Genomic DNA, 23,841 nt, shown 5'->3' on the forward strand with positions numbered 1-23,841 from the left:
TGCCGAAACTTCTTAAAAATTCCAAAAAACCATTTAAGATGGCAATCCCAGTATGCTTCCCACAACTGTGAAAAGCCCAGGTCTAACCATATGGCTCTCTTGCTCAAAGGAAAAGCTCCAATGGTTCCCCATTGCCTCTGGGAGGAAAACACACTCTTTTCTTTGTCATGTAAAGTCCTGGCTCCATTCTACTTTTCCAGATTTATTGCACATTACTTTCCTTTACACAATCTACATTCCAGCCAGACTGGACTTGTTTGTTGTTCCTTCTGTATAACATTCCATTTCCCACTCTGCGCCTTTGGCAGGCTGACTGGCCCCCATGCCTGGAATGCACTTTCTTTTCACCTTTTCAATGCAGAATCTCTGTCTTTCAAAGCTTGGCTTAGGCACCAACTTCTAAATGAAGCCTTTCAGGCTAAGCAGATAGGTGGGAAAGAGCTTGGGACCTGAAGACCTGAGTTCAAGTCTGGCTTCAGATGCATATTAGCTGTGTGACTTTGGGTAAGTCATTTTGCTTCAGTTTCCTCAATGCAAAATGGGGATAATAATAGCACCTGCTAGTCACAGAAGAAAATATTTATAAAGGGCTTAGTGCAGTACCTGGTACTTGGTGAGAACTATGTAAATGTTAGCTATTATGGTTATTTTCCCTTTCCATTCTCAGCTGCTGGTATCTCCTCCTTCAAAATGTTTTCTTTGAATATCTTTTGTTTTTATTTTTGCAGTGTTGCAATTTCAGTTTTCAGTCCCTCACTCAGCTGATATAATCCCAGAAAGCAAGGAGCACAAGCGAAAATGAAGTATTAATTTGTTAATAATGTGTAAACTTTAGTTTATTAATTTTTTAATTTGAAGGAAAACAGGGTTAAATGACTTTCCCAAGGTCACACAGTTAGCAAGTATTTGAGGTCAGATTTGAACTCAGGAAGATTAGTGTTCCTGACTCCAGATCTGGCACTCCACTCTGTCTGCTGCACAACTTAGCTGCCCACTTTATTATTTTATAAAGTAAGAAAAAGGTTCTCTGAATTGGGAGAAGTTGAGATTGGTTAGATGAAGATTGACCAGATACCTGGTAGCTTTTAAAATGCTGGGCTTACCAAGTCCTGGAGACAAAAGACCATTTTTTAAGGTAGGAAAGAGGTTTGTACAGAGTGTCATCTCTACTTTTTTTCTAGAGGGAATTGTTCATCGTTTCATTTTTTCCTCACTATCACTCCCTTTGGTCTTATTATTTGCTCAGTGGGAGACCATCCAGCAGGAAACAGAGGCATATCTTCCTTAGATAGACATAGCCATGGAGAGGCAGTATTCAAGGCTAGGGCCAGTTTCAGGGAATATAACCCCAGGCATTGGAAAAAGAGAACCAAGCATGGATAAAAGGGGAAATTAGCCTTGCAACTGGAAGCTGACCCATATAGTAGTAGATCCAAGGAGACTAGTTGAGCTGCCTTTCCAGTAGAGATGCTACATCCAATAGGAAGGATACACTGAAAAGAGAAAGTCACCTTTGTTGTTCAGTCCCATCCAACTCTTCATCACCCCATTGACTACATCGTCCATGGGGTTTTCTTGGTAAGGATACTGTAGTAGTTTGCTGTTTCTTTCTCTAGTGACAAAGGGCAAACAGAGGTTAAGTGACTTGCCCATGGCCACACAGCTAAGCAAGTATCTGAGGCCAGATTTGAACTCAGGTCTTTATGACTCCATGCATTGCCTTGGACATATATATTCCCTATAGGTGTGCCTTGCTATCTGTCTATACAGTTTGTGTCCATTCTTACTACTGATGCTATATGAGTATATTTCTGGGAGAGAATGCTCAAGGTTTATGGGGGGGGTGTTATGGTAAAAACTACTATTGTGGTAAGACTACTGTCTTAACAAATGCATTTGCTTTGAGTTAATGGCATCTGCTGGACCATCAAAGATAAGTTTACTATTGTTGGTTCATGAGCTGTAGTTTTAGGAGACCTGTCCCACATGGTACCCTTTAAATCTGTGAGTCCCTTCCTTTGAAACTGAGGAAAACTGTTAGTCCTGAGTTGGGAAGAGACACCAGAAGGGGATGCTATATTTATATTTGTATACTTTGTCTTTCCACATTGAAAGCAAGTTCCTAGAGATCAAGGACTGTTTAGTTTTGTCTTCATATCTCTGGTGCCTCACACATAGTAGGCAATTAATTTCCTTGTGTATCTATGTTCTTAAATAAAGTATACTGATCATAATTTAATCCTTCCTTGATGACTCAGTGTCATCACTGTAAATACAATTTTAGGTTAGATTGTGATTCCCTCAGATGCTACATAAGATCACAGATCCCTTGCTTGGAAGGGACCTCAGAGGCCAACTTGTCCAATCCCTCATTTTATATGAAAAGAAACTTACTTAAGTGACTTAATCAAAGATACATGAGAGGAGAACAGAAAGATGAGAAGAAATCATAGACAAGTTGTATAGCTTTGAAAGTTGAATTATGTACTTAAAGAGAAAAGCAACATCTATGTATCATAGAGATTTGCAGTTTCATGTATAATTCTCTCCTGCTCTACCATGCATATGGAGATATTAATTTTAACTGATATTTGTTATGAAAATGAAGAATTGGAAAATATAAGGTTAAGGAAGGAAATGTATTATGTGAGATAATTATTTAGGGGACTTGGATCCCACACACTCTAGTAGTGGGACATAGAAGTCATCCTGTCTGATGTGTCTGATGACCTGACAGCCTGATGCTGGTGTCCCCTGGCATCAGCATGAGCTTCCTGAGCATCTATGTGTCAAAACCAGCACAAAGTTGCCACAAAAAGGCAGACAACATGATATTTGAAAGCCATTGGCTAAGGAAAGGGAGGAGGAGTGATAGGGTTTGAAAATCAAGGGCAGGAAGCAGTTGGGACTCTTTGACAGCTGTACCTGTCTCTCTGGGCTGGCATTTCTCTCTGAGCTGCTCCTTATGTCATTTGGCCATCTTTGGCAAGAGGCAGGGTAGGGGTGCTGTGCTCAGCCTTCCAGCTGAAATGTGGGACTGGATCTTTCCCTAAAGTTAGAAAGACTGAAAACCCTCTTCTATTTGTCTCTTCACTAATAAATACTTTTAAATCTGTCACTAAGCCTCCAGATTAATTTTTATTTATAACAATTAGTATTTAAATTCTCTTTCTCGCATATACATATGTATGTATGTATGTAGTCTCAGACTTCTAGTCTTCAATTCTACCATAACTGTGTAATATACAACTCTGTTTGCACCATGTACATTCCAAATTTAATGTCTTTAATAGAACTTGTCATCTCCCTTAAATCTACCCTCTCCAAACTTCCCTCCTCTTAAGGGATATCATCTTCCTTTAAGTCATTTAGATTGGGCTCATCTGTGTGTCTTTTATCACCCTTGTTTCCTATATCTAATGTGTTACCAAATCTTGTTGATTCTGCTAATCAGACTAAAACAGCTCTGACATTTTCTCCTGGTGCTCTACTCATAGGGCCACCAGCTTACTTTAGGCTATCTTTCCCATACTATTGCAGAAGTCTTTTAACTGGTCTCCCTTTCCCCAGTTTTTCCTATTTCTAATTGATTCCTTTTACAGCTGCTAAAATAATATTCCTGATCATATCCCAATAATCCTCAATAAGCTTCAGCTTCCTGATTGATTCTAAGATTGAAAAAAATCCAAAGATTTCTTTCTAAAGTCTGTAATAACCTCATTCCAGTATAACTACTCAGGTTCTCATCACATGCTTCCACAAGCTGTGCTCCAAAGAAATTGGCCTTCTTGATGCTTCCCAGATTCAACATCCTATTTCCTGCTTCCATATCCTCTCCTTGTCTCTACTCTATGCCTGGAATGCTTCTCCTCCTCTTTTTACCTCTTGTTATTGAGTCACGTCTGACTCAAATGGTGATCCCATTTGAGATTTTCTTGGCAAAGATACTGGAGTGTTTTGCCATTTCTTTCTTCAGCTTATTTTACAGATGAAGAAACTGAGGTAAATAGGGTTAAGTGACTTGCCCAGAGTCACACTGCTAGTAAGTGTCTGAGGCCAGATTTGAACTCATGAAGATGAGTCTTCCTTATTCCAAGCCTAGTATTCTATCCACTTATCATAGAATACTTCAGTTCAGCTCAGGTGCCATGACATACTTGTTACTTTTCTTGATTTCCCAACTTGGAAGTATTCTTTATTTCCTCAAATTTTATTTACTTATTTTTTTTCTGTTTAACTGCTGAAATGTAAAATTCTTGAGGATAGAGACGGTCTTAAATTTTTTTTTCTTTGCATACTTGGCATCTAGAGCAATGCTTTCCACCTAGTGGGTGCTTAAATGCTTGTTGAAAAATTAAATAGAATGCTGAAATTTTCTAGAAAGGGGGTGCTTTTCAGTTTTCATTCAAGTTTTACCTAGAATACTAACCCCAGCTTTCCAGGCAGTAGGACATGTTGCTGTTCTATGGGGAATAAGGCATTCAAACAAATGATCTATTTTCTTTTTGTGGTCAGGGGAAAGAAAAAAAAATTCAGACCTAAGATGATCCAAATTTTAGACCAGAAAAGACTCACTTGGGATCAGAAAATTTTTATTCTCTTGACTTTACATACAGATCAGGTTGACTGTAGTTAACAGAGCCCAGGGTAAAACCCAAAGGTTTAGTTCTTAGTGCCTGGAAATTAATATTATAAAAAAGTTCCATTAAATATTGGGCTGCTTTGAGCATATAGGAAAAGAGAAGACCTCGTTCCTGTGTATAAGTATGCTTTGGCTGAAGCTCTGCTCTTCTGGTGGTAGATATGTTGGCTTTAATTAAAGATCTATGTCTTGGAATGTAAGAAATGAATGTCTTGCTCCCTCCTTCCCAAGACAGTGATGTTTGAGATGGAACCCTTTTCCCAGGTTACAACCTTCCCCTGCAGCAACCTCACAAGGTAGTAAATTTCTCTTAAAAAGACAAAGGCCTATGGGTTTGCCACGGAGTGACGCTCTCACGCCTTTCTCTCTTTCCTCAGTTTTAAGTTTTATCTGAAAATTCCTTCTTCCTTTTTACCTTTCTTTCTTCTCTTCTCACAAGCAAAGCACAGCTAACCCTCTCCGCTACTGCACCCTAAACCCCGACAAATAAAAATCTCCACAGATTTCTACCCTTGACTTGGCTTCGCTGAAAGCTGAAGTCAGGCTGAACAAGGGCGTGGAGCCGGCACTTTAGCCACAGGGTGGCGCGCGAGAATTTCCTAGGTCCAGACTGGCCACAGCTGCTTCTGATCTCCTTTGCTCTTCTTCGCTCCCCATCCCCCGCGACCCCCCCCGCAGACAAGTCCACCTCTCTCTGGTCCCTAACCCCCAATGCAGCCAAGGAGGGATGGTGGCTTGAACAGCTCCTTCACTCTGGAGACTGCATTGGACAGCAGCCACGCCTAATCCATGTGTCAGGGGGCTGCTGCATGCCGCGGGCGGTTCCCTAAACTCGGCTCCACCTTCTCTTGGTCCAGCCTCCTCCTCCTCCTTTTCTATCTCCTCCTCCTCCGTGCTCCAAGTCTAATGCATCCCCATTGCAGCAGAGGAGCTGAGCAGCAGCGCCTGGGCGGCTGGATGCTGAGCGCGCCGGCGGCCGCGGCAGCGGGGAGGGACACCAGCAGCCCCAGCAGGGTCTTCTGCAGCCGCAGCAGTAGCCGTCACGGGGCCCAGCCGGGCTCGCCCAGCCCTTTGCAAGCTTAAGAGCGGAGAGAAATTGGTGGGAGGAGGGAGGGAGCGTGGGGCTTCACTCCGTAAAAAAAAAGGGGACGAAGGAAAGTGCGTGGCGTGTTTGTCTGTAGGAGGCGGAGGGGCATACTTGGATTAGGGCGTGGGAGAGGGGAAGAGAAAGGCAGTTGCCTTTGAACCCCGCTGCGGGCGCACTCCCGGACTCCTCCAAACATGTACTTGCGCAGAGTTGGGACTGGTCCCCGCGGGATCACGGCGGTTGTCGCCCCGGCTGGGGTGTATGAAAGCGCGTGTCCAGGGATGGAGATGGAGAGATAGGATGGGCGCACCGCTCAACCCCCGAAGCCCCAGCCCAGCAACGCCCACGCGGCCCCGGTGACTTGCTGAAGCCCTGTGGCTGAAGCCGCGGAGTGGGGTGGGCTGGTGGGGGTGGTGGGCACGTTGTACAGCGGCCCTCCTGCTTTCCTGCACCTCCTCCTTGTGTCACTCCTTCTCCACTTTCCATCTGTCCCCCACTTTCCACAAGGGGAACAACATGTCCAAGGCTACGGGGGGCGCGGCGGCGGCGGCGGCAGCAGCAGGGGCTGAAAGTTCCTCCAGTCCAGCCGCGTCTGCCGCGGTCGAGGACCTGTCCAAAGTGTCCGATGAGGAGCTGCTCCAGTGGAGCAAGGAAGAGCTGATCCGCAGCCTCCGCCGTGCGGAGGCAGAGAAAGTGAGCGCGATGCTGGACCACAGCAATCTCATCCGAGAGGTGAATCGTCGCCTCCAGCTGCACCTCGGCGAGATTCGCGGCCTCAAGGTAACCACCCAGAGCGCGCGAAGGGCGCTGGGGTGGGAAGTAAGACAAAGCGTCTCTGTCTCTGTATCTCTACCTCTCTCTGTATTCCTCTCTCTCCTCCTTGCCTCTTCCCTTATTCCCTTCACTATCTCTCTCCTCTTTCTTTAATCCCTTTCTTCACTTTCCCCTTTTAAAAAATCTCTCTCCCTTTCTCCCTTTTTTCTTTCTCTTTTCTCCTCTTTTTCAATCTCTAACTTTCTTCGGATGACATATCATGAGCAAAATAGGGAGGGAAGAGCGAAAGTTTTTCGTAGTTAAAAAACAAGTGACCTTTTTTTTTTTTATCCTTAACTACCCCATTTTGGTAACTTTTCCAAACTTTGTTGGCAGTTGGTTTTCGCTCACCTTCTAAACTAGCAGGCCTTTGGAGCCCTGGCCTAATCTGGCTTTCCTATTACTAGAGGGGGTGTGGGGAAATGGAATGGGTGACTGTCTGAAGCTGTGTCAAGGCTCTTCCTCTACCCGAAATTTTTAAGACTTGGACAGAAAAACACCCAGGGAGATCTTGAGCTCTCTCTTGGAATAAAGAGGATGTGTGCCTTCAGAAGACTACTTATCCTTGAGAAAGTAAACTGGCAGCAAGAACAGTGTATGTACTGCCCTGTACATGAGAAAAGGAAAGACTGAGATAGCTGTAAAACACTAGGAAGCAGTCCACAACAGATAACTAGCAAAAATAGCTTTAAAGGGAAGGATGGGACAGGAAGGAGTTAAACCCCTCATCTGAATGCCCCTTTTAGCATAGTTGACTTTCCCAAATACTTCCTATCCCCTTATCTTTTCCTCTGGAAATACCTGATAAGATTACAAATGAACTAGAGGAGTCATCACTACCTTCCTTTTCAAGTAAAATGTTTTGTCTGTTGCTGAATTTGGAAGTAAGCACTTCTGGAGTAGGTTGTTCCTTTCCTTGATCTGCTTGATATTCTAATCCAATCCCCAGGTGCACTGGGTGGTTGACAGCTGGACCAAGTGTCAGATTGTGATGCCTCCATTTTGGATCAGGATTCCTTTTGACTTGGGAAGGGACTGACAAAATTTTTATTTTATTTTATTTTTTAAATAGAAAGTGCCAAGTAAGTATAAAAACCTCTTTACTTTCCTGACTGAATACCAGTTGCTGGGAAGGTTTCTGATTTGAGCTAACAAACTTCCTTTCTGCATAAATTTGTGTATGGTGACTCCTTTTATTCCTTCCTCTAATTGTTTTGACTTTGTTTATAGGAAGCCAAATAACAGATGAAATAACTTGAGTACTAACTTGGAGTATAATCATAGACACAGATACTGTTTTCTTCTTCCCAGCCTTCTCCCTTATGATACCTTCTGACTCCAGATCACTCAGTTGAAGAAAAAATTCTAGTTGAAAGAAAGAGGAAGGACAGAGAAGGAATATTAGAAATCATTTGGATTTGGATGGTGTGTCATGTTAGAATTCTGCAGTGATGTGGCAATCCTAATGGAGAGGGGGACTTGATATATATCAGAGTTGTCATGTGATCTCTCAAGGAGGCATTCTGAGAAAATCCTGGAGAGTTTCCTTCTGTCTGGTCCATTCATTCAAATACACATCTATTTATTGAGCACCTGCTGTGTGTAACTGCTAGGAATATAAAGAAATACAAGCCAGGGAAGTCTGGTTTGTTAGAGACCTAGCCAAGGAGAAAAATGGTTGATAATCTTCCCACCTTATATTTAATCCTCTTTTGAATTTATTATATATATAATATATATGTGTATATATATGATATACAATGTAACTGAGAATTTGCCCTTTTAATGATGCACTCCCCTCTTTCCTTTAAACTAAGCATTGACATAGATCCTTCCAAAGATGCGTCTAGACAAGTTTTGAAATATCTGGTTACATTGTTAGATGGAATGATCTTGAATCATTTCCAGTCTCTTAGGGAAACAGTGGCTAAAGTTAGTTATCACCACTATTTCTCAATATTCTTACTTAGGGAAGCAGTGGTTAAAGTTAATCAGCTTTACTGGAAGCAAGGTAATATTAGTTCAGTGAAGCCTAGGTTCATAGCCTCTAAAATCTTACTAGAATAAAAATACTACCTATGAGTGTTGGCTGCACCTAATAGGTTGGAGTCCATATAATTAGAGGCAGAATGGTACAGTGGAAAGTGTGCTGTGGAATCAGAGGATCTCAGTTATGCTCCTTTGTGACTGGGTGAATCATCAAACCTATCTGGGCTTCAGATCCTCATCTAAGAAAGGAGGTTCTAAGGTTTCTTCCACTTCTAAGTCTATGAATTTATCGTAATAACAGGCAATTAGTCACACATTGGAACAGATTCCCCATCCCCAAGGCAGCATATGATGGAGCATATTTATGTAGGTGAAAGAGGTATAGTACTGGATGGGACTTGGCTTCATTTCCCTCTTTCTCAATAATATATGACCTTCCATGAGGGTCAGAACCAAATTTTCTCTTGAATTTGATTCCTTCTGTTATTGATATGTACAGGTACCCATGTGCTTTCTTATTGAAAGTGATGGGCTCTAACCTAAATCAAATTTAGACTAGACAATGATTTCTGGGAAATATGTGGATTTTAAAAATGAGATGGAAAAGGAGAATAAGATCATTAAACTGGAGTATTTACTAAAGCTGTAAGAAATTGAATAATTTGAGAATAATGTCTTTTGCTGCTAAGATGATGATTGTTCTATTCTAATTCTGAGGCTATAGTCACCAATAGTCATAATATAAGAAATTATTTAGAAGTACAGAAATAGTACATTCTCCAAAATCTATTTCTTTTCATTTCTATTTCTATCACTCAAATTAACTAAGGATTTCATTATCTCTTTTAGCTACCCTCTCTATCTCCTTTCTTTCCTTCAATACTGCTGGCCTTTCCCCTCACACTATGGTCAGATTAATCTTCCTAAATCATGTTTCCTCTTGTTTAAGAATTTTTGTTGCCTAATTAAAGTTCATACTCCTCTGCCTGGTATATACAAAAATGTGAAAAACATAGCTTCAGTCTACCTTTCCAACTTTATCTCTCACTATTCACATTAACATAATTTACTTTCCAAAATTGTTATTGTATACATTTTTCTCCTGATTCTGCTCACTTTCAATTTATATCAGTTCATACAAGTTTTCCCAGTTTTCTCTGAAACCACCTTCTTCAGTTCTGTGTTTCTTATTTATTATTCTTGGAACAAGCCTTAGCTCTTCTCCACATCTGCCCCTTTGGTAATCCTAGTCCTACTGCCCAGAAAAGCTCCTCTTTCTTACTTCCTTCCTTTAGGAAGTTTCCAAATACCACCTACTTGTTTAGACTATATCAAGTGAAGCCTCCTGAAGCAATATTTCTTGGTCTCCCTCAAACAAATTAGAACTATTTTTGGCTCATCACTATATTCCCAGGAGTTCCTGACACACATAGTAGGTGAAGTATTCATTATTGTGAATGAATTGTACATTTTCCATTGCTTTAAAATAACCAAACAATAATCAGAAAAAGGAACTAAATGACTGGGAATTAAAATGGATCTTTTAAAACATATGTTAGATGGAATTCTGCTAGGATACATGATGGCCATTTGCTGTTAGATGATAGGAAAGGCAGTTAGTGGACATAGAATTGAACCTTGTGTCAAGAGGAGCTGGGTCTGGATCCTAACTTGGACATGTTATGTATGTATGTATGTATGTATGTATGTATGTATGTATGTATCTATCTATCTATCTATCTATCTATCTATCTATCTATCTATCTATCTATGTGTCTTATTTAGTTTAAACCCTGTCCTTCTACCTTAGAATCAATGCTATGTATTGGTTTCAAGGCAGAAGAGTGGTAAGGGCTAAGTAATGGGGGTTAAGTGACTTGCCCAGGGTCATACAGCTAGGAAGTGTCTGAGGCCAGATTTGAACCTAGGACCTCCTATCTCTAGGCCTGGCTCTCAATTCACTGAGCCACCCAGCTGCCCCCTTGGACACATTATTAACATCATTCTGTACAAGTCACTCAACCTCTCAATTTCCTCATCTGTAAAATGAAGACAATAATGGTATTACATTTATTGCATTGGGTTTTGATAAAGCTGAATAGAGAAAATGTTAAGTTCTTTGTGAATCTTAAATGCTGGTTATTATAGGGGGTAGAACTTAAACTTTTTTTTTATCTGTTTAGACATTTGAGTAGCATCTATTTTCTGACAGAAACACTAATAGGGCAAACGGTGCCTTTTAAAAAGAAAATGCAGCCATTAACAAAGGGCTTAAAGAAGTTTGCCTAGATGTTGGATCAATAAATCAATCAATGAGCACTTATTAAGTGCCTGCTCTGTTTTAGGCACTATAGCTTCCCAGATAATTTTAGTGCAAAACATTCTAAACTCCACATCACCTTCCCCTCTCCCTTCAAATGACTGCCTTATTTTTTTCTCATCCACAGTGTTAATTCCATTAACTATTCTATGCTGGAAATTATATGATAATGATAGGGTACCATTGGCATTAAGGACAGACTGACTCTGGAAAATCCAATGGTAGTTTAGGTTTGGTTTTGGAACAAGATGATTATTCAGCAGTTAACAATAAGAAATTTACTTACTTGTCACAAGGAGAAGGATATTGAAGAATGATAGGCATTAAAGACCCCTTAGGTTAATTTGACAGATTAAAACTCTTTTATTTGAGTTGCCCATTGTGATCCAGAAGCCAAACATACTAGATTGAGCTTAACTCAATAGGCTTGTGGTTATTTTGTACTCAGGTGATGAGGAAAATGATGTTAACAGTGACCTCTTTGGGCCCCTGGGCCAATCAAGTCTTTTTTTTTTTTTCTTTTTTAAACCATTACTTTCCATCTTAGAATCACTATTGGTTCTAAGACCAAAGAGTGGTAAAGGCTAGGAAGTGGGGGTTAAGTGACTTGCCCAGGGTCATATAGCTCAGAAGTGTCTGAGGCCATATTTGAACCCAGGACCTCCTGTCTCCAGGCCTGGCTCTCATTAATCAATTTTTTAGTATGCTCTTAATATTCTTCAGGGAAAAACTAGCCTAACTTGCATAGGGGTGTTGAGGTGGAGCAGGTTAAAATATTGCTTCTACTAGAAATGATATTGTTTTCAAGTGAAGATTAATTTGGATAATAGAATATGACTGGAATTTAAACTAAAATGTTGGGGTTGATGAAATCATAGAAAAGAGAAATAAAGCTAGGAATATAAGTTGTGGTCATATAATTAAAAGTCCCTGGGGGGCAGCTGGGTAGCTCAGTGGATTGAGAGCCAGGCCTAGAGACGGGAGGTCCTAGGTTCAAATCTGGTCTCAGACACTTCCCAGCTGTGTGACCTTGGGCAAGTCACTTAACCCCCATTGCCTACCCTTACCACTCTTCCACCAAGGAACTGATAATATACAGAAGTTAAGGGTTTAAAAATATAAAAAAAAGTCCCTGAAGAAACTAAGGCCCAAATTGTTACAGTTACTTGACCCAGAGTTATAGAGACAGCAAGTGGCAGAACTAGGATTCCAACCTGGGTTCTCTAAGTCTCTTTCCATGGCTTTAATTTTGTTCCTTTTATTATAGGCAAAGGAAAATTATTGGATATTTTTCATCAGGAAAGTGTCATAACGAGAAAATTGTTTTAAGAAAATTAATCTAATAGTTTTATGTAAGGGGAATTAGTTAGGCAAGTGACTGGGAGTTAGGGAAATCAATTAGAAGTCTGTTGCCCAATTAAGAGGTAGTTATCCAGTCTTGACATGATAAAGACTTGATTTAGGTAATGGCCATAGGAATAACCATCAAAGAACAAAGGATAACAAAGAACCTACTATTTCTTGAACTAAAAGCTCATGTTTATATGAATGAAAGAATAGATGAATGAAAAAGCATTTATTAAGTGCCAGTTATATGCTAGACGAGGCAGCTGTGTGGCTAAGTCAATAGAGTGCTGGCCCTGGAATCAGGAAGACCTGAGTTCAAGTGTGACTTCAGATATTTACTAGTTGTGTGATGCTAGGCAAGTCAGTTAACCTCTCTTTGCCTTAATTGACTTGAGAAGGAAATGGCAAACTACTATAGTATGCTTGCCAAGAAAACCCCATGGACTAAACTGTTGGTTGGACATGATTGAACAGCGACATGCCAGTCACCGTGCTAAATTCTGGGGATACAAGGATAGTAGTTGTCTTCAAGGAGTTTATATTCTAATAGGGGAAGACAGCATCCAAAAGGGAATGGTAATAAGGGAGTAGTGTTTTGATCAGAGAAGTGACAGGGATGCTAAGTGGAATGATGCAGCAATAATCAACACATCCTTTCCAGGAACAAACATGGTGATTTGATTATTGTTTCCAGAGGCAAAGGTGAAAGGAAGGAGAATAGGTTGTGAATATGGTCAGGAAAGAATAGTATGGTCAGTCTGGATGAGGCTCGACAGGGCCACGTCTAGCCATTAATTATTTCTATAGAATTCTAAGGCTTACAAAGTCCTTTCCTCACTGCAGCTCTTTTTAGCAGATTTGTGTAAGTATTATTACCATTTTACAGATGAGAATATTGAGTTTAGAGTGGTTAAACAATTATCCATACTTCATATACTGTGGGAAGTTGCAGAACCAGGATTTAAATTCAAATCTTAACTGACTCCAAGCTTGAGATTCCTTCTATTAAATCATTTTTCTATTATTAACTAGAATGGAAAATTAAGCCTGATGACTATACTTTTTCTTTTTCCTTTTCAGTTTGGATTTCTTTGGAATAGAAAACTCTCAGGACAGAATCTACTTATCTATCATTTACAAATTTAGAGAGTTAGCTGGTCATTGACATAAAGTGACTTTGTTTGCCATTTCCTTCTCCAGCTCATTTTGCAGCTGAGGAAACTGAGGCAAACAGGATGAAGTGCTAAGTGTCTGAGGCCACATTTGAACACAAGCATTCCTGACTCCAAGCCTAGTGCTCCATCCATTATGTCACCTAGTTATCTGGTCAAACATAAAGTATATATCAGGACTTGAGCTGAGGTCTTTCTGATTCTAAGCCTTTTTATTTACTACACTATATTATTTCATATTATATGGCTTTAAAAATACTCTGCCACTATTTACCCCATTGTATTAAAGTGAAGATTGTAGGTTCATGGATGGTTTTGAACTAATTTTTCTAGGCTGTGTAAGATTGAAGTCATCCTGGGTTTATAGGAATGAAAAGTAACTCCTTTTGAGTCTGCAACTGGATTATTGGATAATTCTACACCATACATTGTGTCTGCTTTGTTCTTAACCTACTTCCCTACTGTTTAGAAGGGAGATGAAATTGAAGAGTAAATGAGGGTCTCAGAGGGATTATGTAAAGAATAAAATCTCTTCTGGAGAGCATTTGGCCACTTCTGGAGAGTATTTGAGATGAATTGGGGGTGCTGGACAGCTCTCATTTCATATGTACAAGGAATGAAGGGATAGGATGTTGGGCAAGTCACTTAATTTCTCTAATTCTCTCAGGCTCATCCAACCATATTGTTGTTCACTGTCCATCTTTTCAACCCACTCTCTCCCTTTCTTCCTCTGCTTTCTGGGAACAATAACCAAATAAACAATTTTATTCCTGGAAAACATGTGTCAATCATTGCTTATTCACCATTCCTGTGACTTCTTTTCTGAAAAATGAGGGAGCTGGACTCTAAAACCTATGATCAACCAATTAGTCAATCAATAAACAATTATTAAAGGTCTACTGATTGCCAGGGACTGTGTTAGGTGCTAGGGACAGAAAGACAAAAGTAAAATAGTCTCTGCTCCCACAGAACTACCTATGATTACTTGTTCCATTGTGTATTTACCAAATGACATTGTTATTGAACCCATCATCCCTGTTAACCTGTGTCTGGCTTTGTACATATTGTATGACTTACATAATAGTCATACCTCTTGGCTTGTGTGTGTGTCTGTGTCCTTTTGAGTATTCTCATAACTGATTGATTGCTACTTACCAAGTTTCAGTTTCCCTTATTCTTAATTACTTTTTAGTAATATCATAGTCATTCTGCCTATCCCAAGAGTACCTGGTCCCCATGGAATTATTGTAACTTGAAGACACTCCCAGAGGTCTGGCACATGAGATTCATCCCCTCTTGGGTAGGGGGAATTTAGTGGGAGAATGAGAAAACCTTTGAAAAACTGATTTCATGAATGGTGTTCCCTCTCTCTTTGCAGGACATTAACCAGAAGCTTCAAGAAGACAACCAAGAGTTGAGAGATCTTTGTTGTTTCCTGGATGATGATAGGCAGAAGGGAAAAAAGGTGTCACGTGAGTGGCAGAGACTGGGCAGATATACAGCCGGGGTAATGCACAAGGAAGTGGCCTTATATCTGCAGAAACTGAAGGAATTAGAAGTGAAGCAGGAGGAGGTTGTCAAGGAGAACATGGAGCTCAAAGAGCTCTGTGTGATGCTGGACGAAGAGAAAGGTGGCTGTGCCGGCAGCCGGAGCTCCATTGACAGCCAGATCAGCCTGTGCCAGCTCACGGCTTCCAGTGCCCCCTACGTGAGGGACGTAGGGGATGGCAGCAGCACCTCCAGCACAGGGAGCACCGACAGCCCCGACCACCACAAGCATCATACAGGCAGCAGCCCCGAACATCTCCAGAAACCTAGGGCGGAGGGGAGTCCAGAACACTCAAAGCACAGGAGTGGGAGCCCAGAACACCTGGCCAAACCGAGGGTTTCTGGGAGCCCAGATCACCAGAAACAGCTCAAAGGACCCAGTCCAGAGCATCACAAAACCATAGCCAAGGGCAGCCCTGAGCCGCAGAAGCACACGGGTGGTAGCCCGGAGACGCTGCCAAAGCATGTGATAAGCAGCAGCCCTGAACATTTTCAGAAGCACAGACCCGGCGGGAGCCCGGAACACCCAAAGCACGGCAGCGGTAGCCCTGAGCACCTTCAGAAACACATCTTGAGTGGGAGCATGGAGCACCTTCCACGGGTGAGGGGGACCAGCCCTGAGCATCTCAAGCAGCATTACGGGGGAAGCCCGGATCATCACAAGCACATGGGCGGAGGAGGCAGCAGGGAAGGCACCCTCCGAAGGCAGACGCCGGACGACTTGTCACCTCATCACAGGAGTGTGTACAGTGGAATGAATGGTGGGTCAGTACGCGCTATGGGCACCTCTTTTGCCGGAACTACCAACTAGGACCCATAAATAGCATGCCGGTTACCTTTTTTGAATTGAGCGGTTGTTCTGGGAGGCGGGAAGGATGAAGGAATTATCCGGTTATGATCTTATGGAGGATATTTTTGAATAGCACACAGATCTGAGTAGCGGTTTAGGTCCAGAGAAGGGAGATGAGAAATCGTGATGTAGGAGGAGGTGACCAGCGGGGAAGGGGAGGGTATTCTAGGTAGTCTGGAAATTTAAGGTAAAAGAAATCTGTCTTAAATGTGGCCGGCCATGCTCGTATTTGCCAGTTTTCTCTAGTTGCTAAAAGTAGTGGCCAAAGTCTATTGTTTTAATACTACTCTTAAACGTATTTGGATAATGAAATTACCTACGCGAATATAAAGAAAGAATGGGATTAAAATAGTATAGTTTTGCTAACAATTGGCTCAAACTTATTTGCCTATAAAGCTAGTGTGATTTCTGTTACGATGGAGGTCATATTGTAAATTTGAAGTTTTCAGTGCATTCAGTTGCTTCTAAAATGCATTTTAATGGGGTCGGCTGGTTAGCTCAGTTGGTTGAGAACCAGGCCTAGAGAGGGGAGGTCCTGGGTTCAAATCTGACCTCAGACACTTCTTAGCTGTGTGACCCTGGGCAAGTCACTTGACTCCCATTGCCTACCCTTACCACTCTTCTGCCTTGGAGCCAATACACAGTATTGACTCTGAGATGGAAGGTAAGGGCTTTAAAAAAATGCATTTTAAGTCACCCCTTTCCCCATTACATTCAGACAATCAAACCTTATTTAAAAGTTTTCAGAAGTGTGTGCTCATGAAGGAGTACATACTCATTTCATTATTAGATGCAGAAGGATTCTTTTTTTCCCGAAGGAGAGGGGTTTAGTTTTATCCATGAAAATGTGGTATGATGAACTCGAAAATCAATGATTTTGGAGTTAGAGAACCTGAGCTTAAATCCTCTCTCTTTAATTTACTATCTATATGACCTTGGGGAAAGTCACTGTAACTTCCTGGACCTCAATTTTATCTGTAAAATGAGAAGATTGCAGTAGATGCCCTCTAAGTTCCCTTCAGACTCCCTTTAAAGTGAACTGGGAGGGGGCAGTTGGGTGACTCAGTGGATAGAGAGCCAGGCCTAGAGACAGGAAGTTCTGGCTTCAAATATGACCTCAGATACTTCTTAGCTTTGTGACTCTGGGCAAGTCACTTAACCCCTATGGCCTAGCCCTTAACCATTTTTTCAGCTTTGGAACCTATACACAGTATTGATTCCAAAAAAGAAGGTAAGGGTTTAATTGCATAAATAAAGTGAACAGGCACTTACTCTGGTTTCTAAGGGCATGCTACACTTTGAATTTTCAGAGAAGGCAACCAACCAGAGCTTATTGCCATTTCCTCCATGAATCAGCTTCCCTTTTTTATTTTTTTAAATTTTTTTTTGTATGTTGGGTTTTGGAACCACATTTAACTTGAGAGAGAAACTACTTGAGAGAATAACATTAAAAAATAATTCCTTTATGCAACCTATGATCAAATTTAGAAGGAAAGTGATAAGTAAGAAGACTATGTGTTGGCTGGAGGTTCAACACTTCTTCCCTCTGTCGCCCTTCAAAATATCAATGGTTATTCACTTCATTTAAATGTTGCTTCAGAGACCCCATGAAGGAGGCTCTGATCAGTGTAGAAGGACACTGCCAATATTAGTGGTGACACACAGGTGTAAATTTTCAATATTGTACTTGGGGATTTAGCTGTTGGATTCCATTTCATCTTAATCCTCCTCTCCTGGTACTGAAAATTGACTCCTGAAGCTCGTGACTTCTAATGCATCCAGTGTTCTTTGAAAAGTCTTAGTAAATGGAAGGAGAAAGGGTAGCAGAATAACAGGAAGACATTCGCTGGGAAGTTTATGTTTGGAGATGGAGGCTGGGACCAAGGTCACATCCCGGGAGCAGATTGATTAAAAGTTCAGTTACTCCTTGTTTGTCTTGGTCTTTGTGACCAAGACCTTTGGGTTCCTTTTTCTCACAAGAGATCAAATAATTTTAATTTCAAGGTTATTGTGATGGGAATAGTTGCCTAGAAAGTTTGGTTTTAAGAGGGAATAGATGAGGGAAGCTAGTTAGCACAGTGGATAGAGAAGCAGACCATGGAGTCAGGAGGACCTGGGTTCAAATTTGCTGCTCTAGACATTTTTTAGCTGTGTGACCCTGGGCAAGTCACTTAACCCTAATTGCCCAGTCCTTTCTGCTCTCTTGTCTTAGAACTGATATTAAGACAGAAACTAAAGATAAAAAAGAGGAATAGATGAACTGGATGAAAAATTAATAGTACTATATTTTCATTGTTTTATGTATGAATTGTAAGTATGAGTGAGCCCTGCTTAAACAACAGCATCCAAAAAAGACACATTAAAATGGCTACATTTAGAACTGTCGGTTCATTTCACAACAGGGTCCTTCTAAATATCAAGCTCCCTTAGTCCAATTAAATGATAATTTTATGATAGTCATAAAATCTATTTTATAGTCATTCCTTCAAGAATACATCTAGTGCATAAAGCGAGGTACTTTTGTTTGGGAGAGAAGCATTAGAAAAAGACTCAGGATTCATAATTATATGGATGCAGGTTTACTTTGCAGTTCAGATCATATCCCTTTTTCACCCTCCAACAACCAATATGCCAAGGATACATTGAGAACCATTGGTTTGTTTCATAATAGAATTCTAAATATCATGTCCTATACAATAAATTCCTGATATAACATAATTAACCTCTAGCATTGTGGCTTGTGTCATCTAACATAGCATTCCCATGTTTTGCCCTATTTGCAAATATTTCAGACAATTTTAAATTTGTATTTAAGCCTATCTCTGTTGTTGCCCTCTCAGAACATTCTGAATTTAGTTTCTAGGCTTTCCACATATTCAGCATCTAATAAGTGTTGGGGAGAGTTGGGGTTGGCATTTAATTTGGCAGTCTATACCTTTCATTACAATTCCACAGTGTGTTGATTGCATTACACTTTGGAGAATGGAAGAGAATACCATGTTCAGAGATTAGCTCTAGAACAGTGGCATCCACCTTAAATAAAAACAAGGCTACTAAACCATCCACAATGGTCCCTGTGGGCCACAGACTGACGTAGAAAGCTTTATATTAACAGTGTCTGCGTTCTCCTGTGTTTTTATTTATTTTGTTAACTATTTCCCAATTGCAATTTACTCTATTTCAGCCAGCACTCAGGAGTATTGTGGTCTGTGTTTGTTATTTCTCTTCTGGAATGCCAAATATGGCTATTTAAAACATGATAGTTTTGGACAGATATATCTTTCTCATGACACATACCCCTCAACCGATAACTCAGGGGAAGCAACCGTATTTTGTTGTAGATAGGAAGAAATGAGACTGAGATGAGATGATTCATCAAGTAGGGAATGGACAAGATGTTATTTTTTCTGGAATCTTATACAAGAAACAAGTGAACATCAGTGGGAAGGTTCTGTTGGTATATTACAAAATTATGTTTAGCTTTGAGCATCTTCAAATCATGTTGAGCTTTTCAGCTGGGAAGTTAGGTGGCAAGGCAGCTCATACGTGTGCCCTTCAAGATATTCCTTTTGTTAAAGCAGCCATTTCTAGACTCAAAGGGAAATGCAAAGTGGATGCTAGGGTTTTTCTCTTCCTTCCTTATCCACATCTCTCTGGCAGTTGCTCATTTAGTCCTTATGAAAAAACAAACAAATAAACATTCCTAACACACCATGAAAGCATTTTTTAAGAAAGATATTTTACTCTGCTCTCTCTAGGCAAAACTACAATTTGGGAAAGGGCCATTTTGCAAATAGGAAGTTGATGCATCACTCTTGCTGTTTGTACATGAAAGCATTTTGGCTGTAGCTTATTGCATCTTACATTTGAAAACAAAGCTATTAGCCCCCACATGGGCTGTGCATTGTTAGTATGAGCTAGGCAGACTTAGTTCCTCAGAATGGAATTTTCCCTCACCTATCTCCATGGGGAGTGGGGATTATGTTTAGCCCTCTTAAGGTTAAAGTGTTCATCCTCATAAAGCCAGTGAACCTTTCCCTCAGGAAGCCAGCTGGCAGATCTAAGGGCCTTTAATAAGGAACTTTCCTGCATAAGGGTAAGCTCTGTAGTTCTCTTTGTTAGAGGCTCTTCATCTTGCTTAAAGTGTGGATGACTCTAGCAGCTGCTTTGTTTGGGGCATGATTCCAGGTAGGGATCATTCTGCTGATCAGACTGCCCCAAAAAAGGAATTTCCCACCTAGAGATTTTGAACATCCGGTTACTTTTGCCAGGTGGAAAGATGGCAACATTTTGGATTTTAATCCTTGGAATAAACTTGCTGATTTTAGGCAAATAAATTGGGATGAATGCAGAAGCCTTAGGGCTTCTCTTAATGTTTCTCTTCCATCTTCTGAAAGTGATTATTTAAATCCCCTTAGCCTATGCTATAGAATAAAATATAGTCCAAACTCCTTAGGCTTTGATTGAAGGCCTTCCAAAGTTTGCACCCAGACTCCCTTTGTAGCCTACTTTTTTATTACTCTCCACACCCTCTGTTCTAGTCAATTTATATTGCTAGCTATTGCCTAAATTCAGTCTGCCATCCTTTGCCACCCTGCATTCAGGTAGGCTGTACCCCATGCTTGGAACATATTCCTGTCTCCTCTCCTCCTGTTAAAATTCCTCTTCCCCCACCAATGCTCAGCCTTCCCTAATTCCCACTATAGCTGAAAGTGTTCTTTACCTTCCTCAAAGTATTTTGGATCCTCCTTTGCCCCTAACACTCCTTAATTTGTATTATGCTTATCTGTGTACCTGTTAAATTCCCTGTAAATAGATTGTAAGCTCCTTGAGGGCAGGGACTATGGTGTTTTTTTTTTCCATTTGTGTATCACCAGCACTTAACACATCACCGTGCACATAGCAAGTGTTTAATAAACATGTATTAAATCAAATTCTCTTCGTTTTAATTCACTTTCTTATGTGTACTATGAAAAATTGCTTCTGGTTTGATTTCATTTGCTAGAGCCTTTCCTGTTGAATTAAGTGCATTCAAAACCCATCAGAGGTTTTGCCTTCTAACAAATGCACTGTCCAGGTAATGAGCTCTTTCTTCCTTAATCATTTAGGCTATTCCCTTGCCATGGCATATTCAGTTTGGTTTTTGAAGTCAGTGGTGCTAATTAAGGGGTAGGAAAGGATGTCTAAAAAGTGAGATGGGAAGGCAGAGGTTTCTTTGTCTATCCTTCTGTCCCTTCCAATTCCTGAGTGATCCATTCCAGAAAAGGAAATATGGATGAACAATAGAAGATCCCATGATGCCAGTAATAGGCCCCTTTGGCATGCCCCTGCTTAAAAATCTTCAGTGGATTACTAGTGCACAATGAGTAAAATTCTTTCTCCTTTGCCTGGTAGTCAAGACTTAATTTGGTGTCATTTTGTTGCTCAAGACTTACTGCATACTATTTTTCATGCATGCGACTCCCTAATTAAATTGGACTTTGCTCACATGCATTTTTCTGCCTCCATACTTTTGCCTGCTACACTGTTCCATGTACTTGGAATGTTCAACAGGCATTGAAGTTCTATTTATCCTTTAGAGCCCAACTACTATGCCAACTCTTTAACGAAGCCTTTCCTAATCACCATTGGTTGGCAATGACCTTCACCTATAATCTCACATAGCAATTTGTTTTACACCTTTCTAATGCATTAAGCTGTGACAATTTAGTTTTAGTTGGCTATGTACCTACCTTAATTCATTCCTAGGCAGCTAGTTCCATAGGGATAGCTTTTTATCTTCTCCCCAGTGCCTAGAATAATCCTCTGCATGCAGTAGATGTTCATTAAATGTTTGTTGAATATTTTAATGAACAACACTCAATATACTTCCTTCTAGGAAGGTAAGTGTATGATGAACTTCTTTCTTTCCAACTACCTAATTCATCATTCAGAGGGGAATGCTTCAGTTAGGACTATTGTTTCTGAAGTAAATCTACTTGATAAGGCACACTATTAAAGATTTGGTAAAGGATGTGGATTGTTTAAGTTATATCTGGAAAACCCTTATGCAGAGTTAACTTAAGACTTATTTTCTCTATGGAAGGGAAACTGTGTGCATCTATTTCTGAGCCATCTACAAAAGTGTGGCAAGGGTGTGTTGGAACCAGCTCTTACTAGCTAACCAATTGCTAAATATTCAGCATTGATGCTGTGTCGATTCTAAGACAGAAGAGCATTGAGGGCTAGGCACTTGAGGTTAAGTGACTTGATCAGGGTCACAGAGGTAAGAAGTATCTGAGGCCAGATTTCAAGCCAGAATCTTCTAACTCCATGGCTGATATTCCATCTATGGTGTCACCTAGCTACACCCAACCTTCTTATTTTATAATGAGGAAACCAACGCTCAGAGAAGCCAAATGATTTGTTCAAAGTCGCACAGGCATTTAATCACATAGATTTTGAACATAATTTCTCTAACTTCAAATTTAGCACACTTTCTACTGTATCATGTTACATATGAAGTATAGTATCTTACTAAGATCCCTTCCAGCTCTAAATCCCATAAAATAATTCATGTACATTTATAAATTTTGCATTGGGAATACAATATTTATGCTTATGTAGATGAAGGCAGAAAGTGCAAATTTTCCTGTGTAGATGAATGCTCTTTGATTTCTCCCCTCAAGATGAGTTTTCTGAAGTGCTATACTATAATTTTACTGTTGCAGTAGTACCAAAGTAGTGTTAGGAGACCTAGAGGAGCACTCATGCCACATGAGGGATATATCCCTTACGGCATATTTATGGGAGGACATAGACAAGAGCCATAGAAAATGAGAAAGTGTTGAGTTACATATGCACCACTGAAGGGAAGGGTGAATATTGATGGGATTACAGATCTACTGTATATTGAAATGCTCTATATGATAAATTTCCCATTTTAAAGGTCTTTTTTGGATTATTCTGAGCTTTCTGGCCTTCTGCTTGCTTTCTATGTTTGAGTTATTAATGAGCAAAAAGCAGCTTCTTACTAACATGGAAAGGGTCAGTTGACCGGAGGTTTGACAACTCATATGTGGAAAAATGTTCAGTGACACTTTTCTGCTACAAAGGTCCCTGGGAAATAAACAAAGATGCAGTGCCTAATGAACAATTACTCTTATGAATCTGTCACTTTTTAAGAAAAATGTGGTGTCAGTATATCTCTGGTGTGTGAATATGAAGAGTAGAAATCACTTTTCTCCTGGGGAAATACACCAGCACTTACAATTGTAGAATACCATAGCTGATTTTAAGTGAGGTCTCCCGAGAATGTTTTCTGTTTTGTGTGCCAGCTTACTTGATGGTTGAGAAACTAGGTAATAGTTTATGTTCTCCAAGCTTAGCTGAAGTACATTGGATGAGCAGCTTGTTCAGTTTGAACCTCATTTTAGACATTTGGAAAAAATGAAGTCAGTTGTTGATTTGTGTTGGTTGTGTAAACTATGATAAATAGATCATAAGAATATTAAAAAAGAATATAATTTGACAGGTTAGATGAATGGTGGGAATATAGTTCATTGTAGGAAATAAGTGAGATATTGCCTATTGGAAAACCTAAGTTACTTCTGAAAAATAAAAACAACTAGTGGAACAAGAAGAGTTATTAGCAGCATTATCAAAAATGGCACTGTCTTTAAGCATTTTTATATTTGGATTTGTATGCTTCCATCCATCTCTCTTCTATGAGTTTTTTTGAGAATCTTTTATTGAATGGAAACATTTTCACATTTATTTAAAAGTCCTTCCTTTCTTTCTTCCTTCCTTCCTTCCTTCCTTCCTTCCTTCCTTCCTTCCTTCTTCTGTTTCATTGTGTGTTCTTTAGCACTTTGGTTTAGTATGATGTGTTCTTTTTGATCTACCAGTTGGCCTTTATAGGTGGGCCCTCTTAAATGTCAGTCAGTAATGGGGGGGCGGGTTCCAGAATTGTGTCCTGCCACAGTGGTTTATGTACACAGCACTCAACTACCTGTTCTCTCCTATTCAGAAATCATAAAGCATGCATCTTTTCCTTGATTGCCTTTACAGTAGTCCTTCACAAACTATGTAAAT

The 23,841-nt window shown here is 40.3% G+C and overlaps 1 protein-coding gene across 5 annotated transcripts in view; it reads left to right on the forward strand.

Moving 5' to 3' along the window:
* Nucleotides 1-6,245: 6,245 nt before the first annotated feature.
* The window catches only part of CCDC85A (coiled-coil domain containing 85A), a 240,412-nt gene continuing 222,816 nt past the window's right edge, over nt 6,246-23,841 (forward strand). For all 5 annotated transcript variants that reach the window (XM_044663355.1, XM_044663356.1, XM_044663357.1 and 2 more), the window contains exons 1-2: nt 6,246-6,509; nt 14,749-15,679. In XM_044663355.1, coding sequence (XP_044519290.1) covers nt 6,246-6,509; nt 14,749-15,679 — 1,195 coding nt within the window. The remainder of the gene's footprint in view (nt 6,510-14,748; nt 15,680-23,841) is intronic.

This window comes from Gracilinanus agilis, chromosome 2 (assembly GCF_016433145.1).
Source record: "Gracilinanus agilis isolate LMUSP501 chromosome 2, AgileGrace, whole genome shotgun sequence".
Taxonomy (NCBI): domain Eukaryota; kingdom Metazoa; phylum Chordata; class Mammalia; order Didelphimorphia; family Didelphidae; genus Gracilinanus; species Gracilinanus agilis.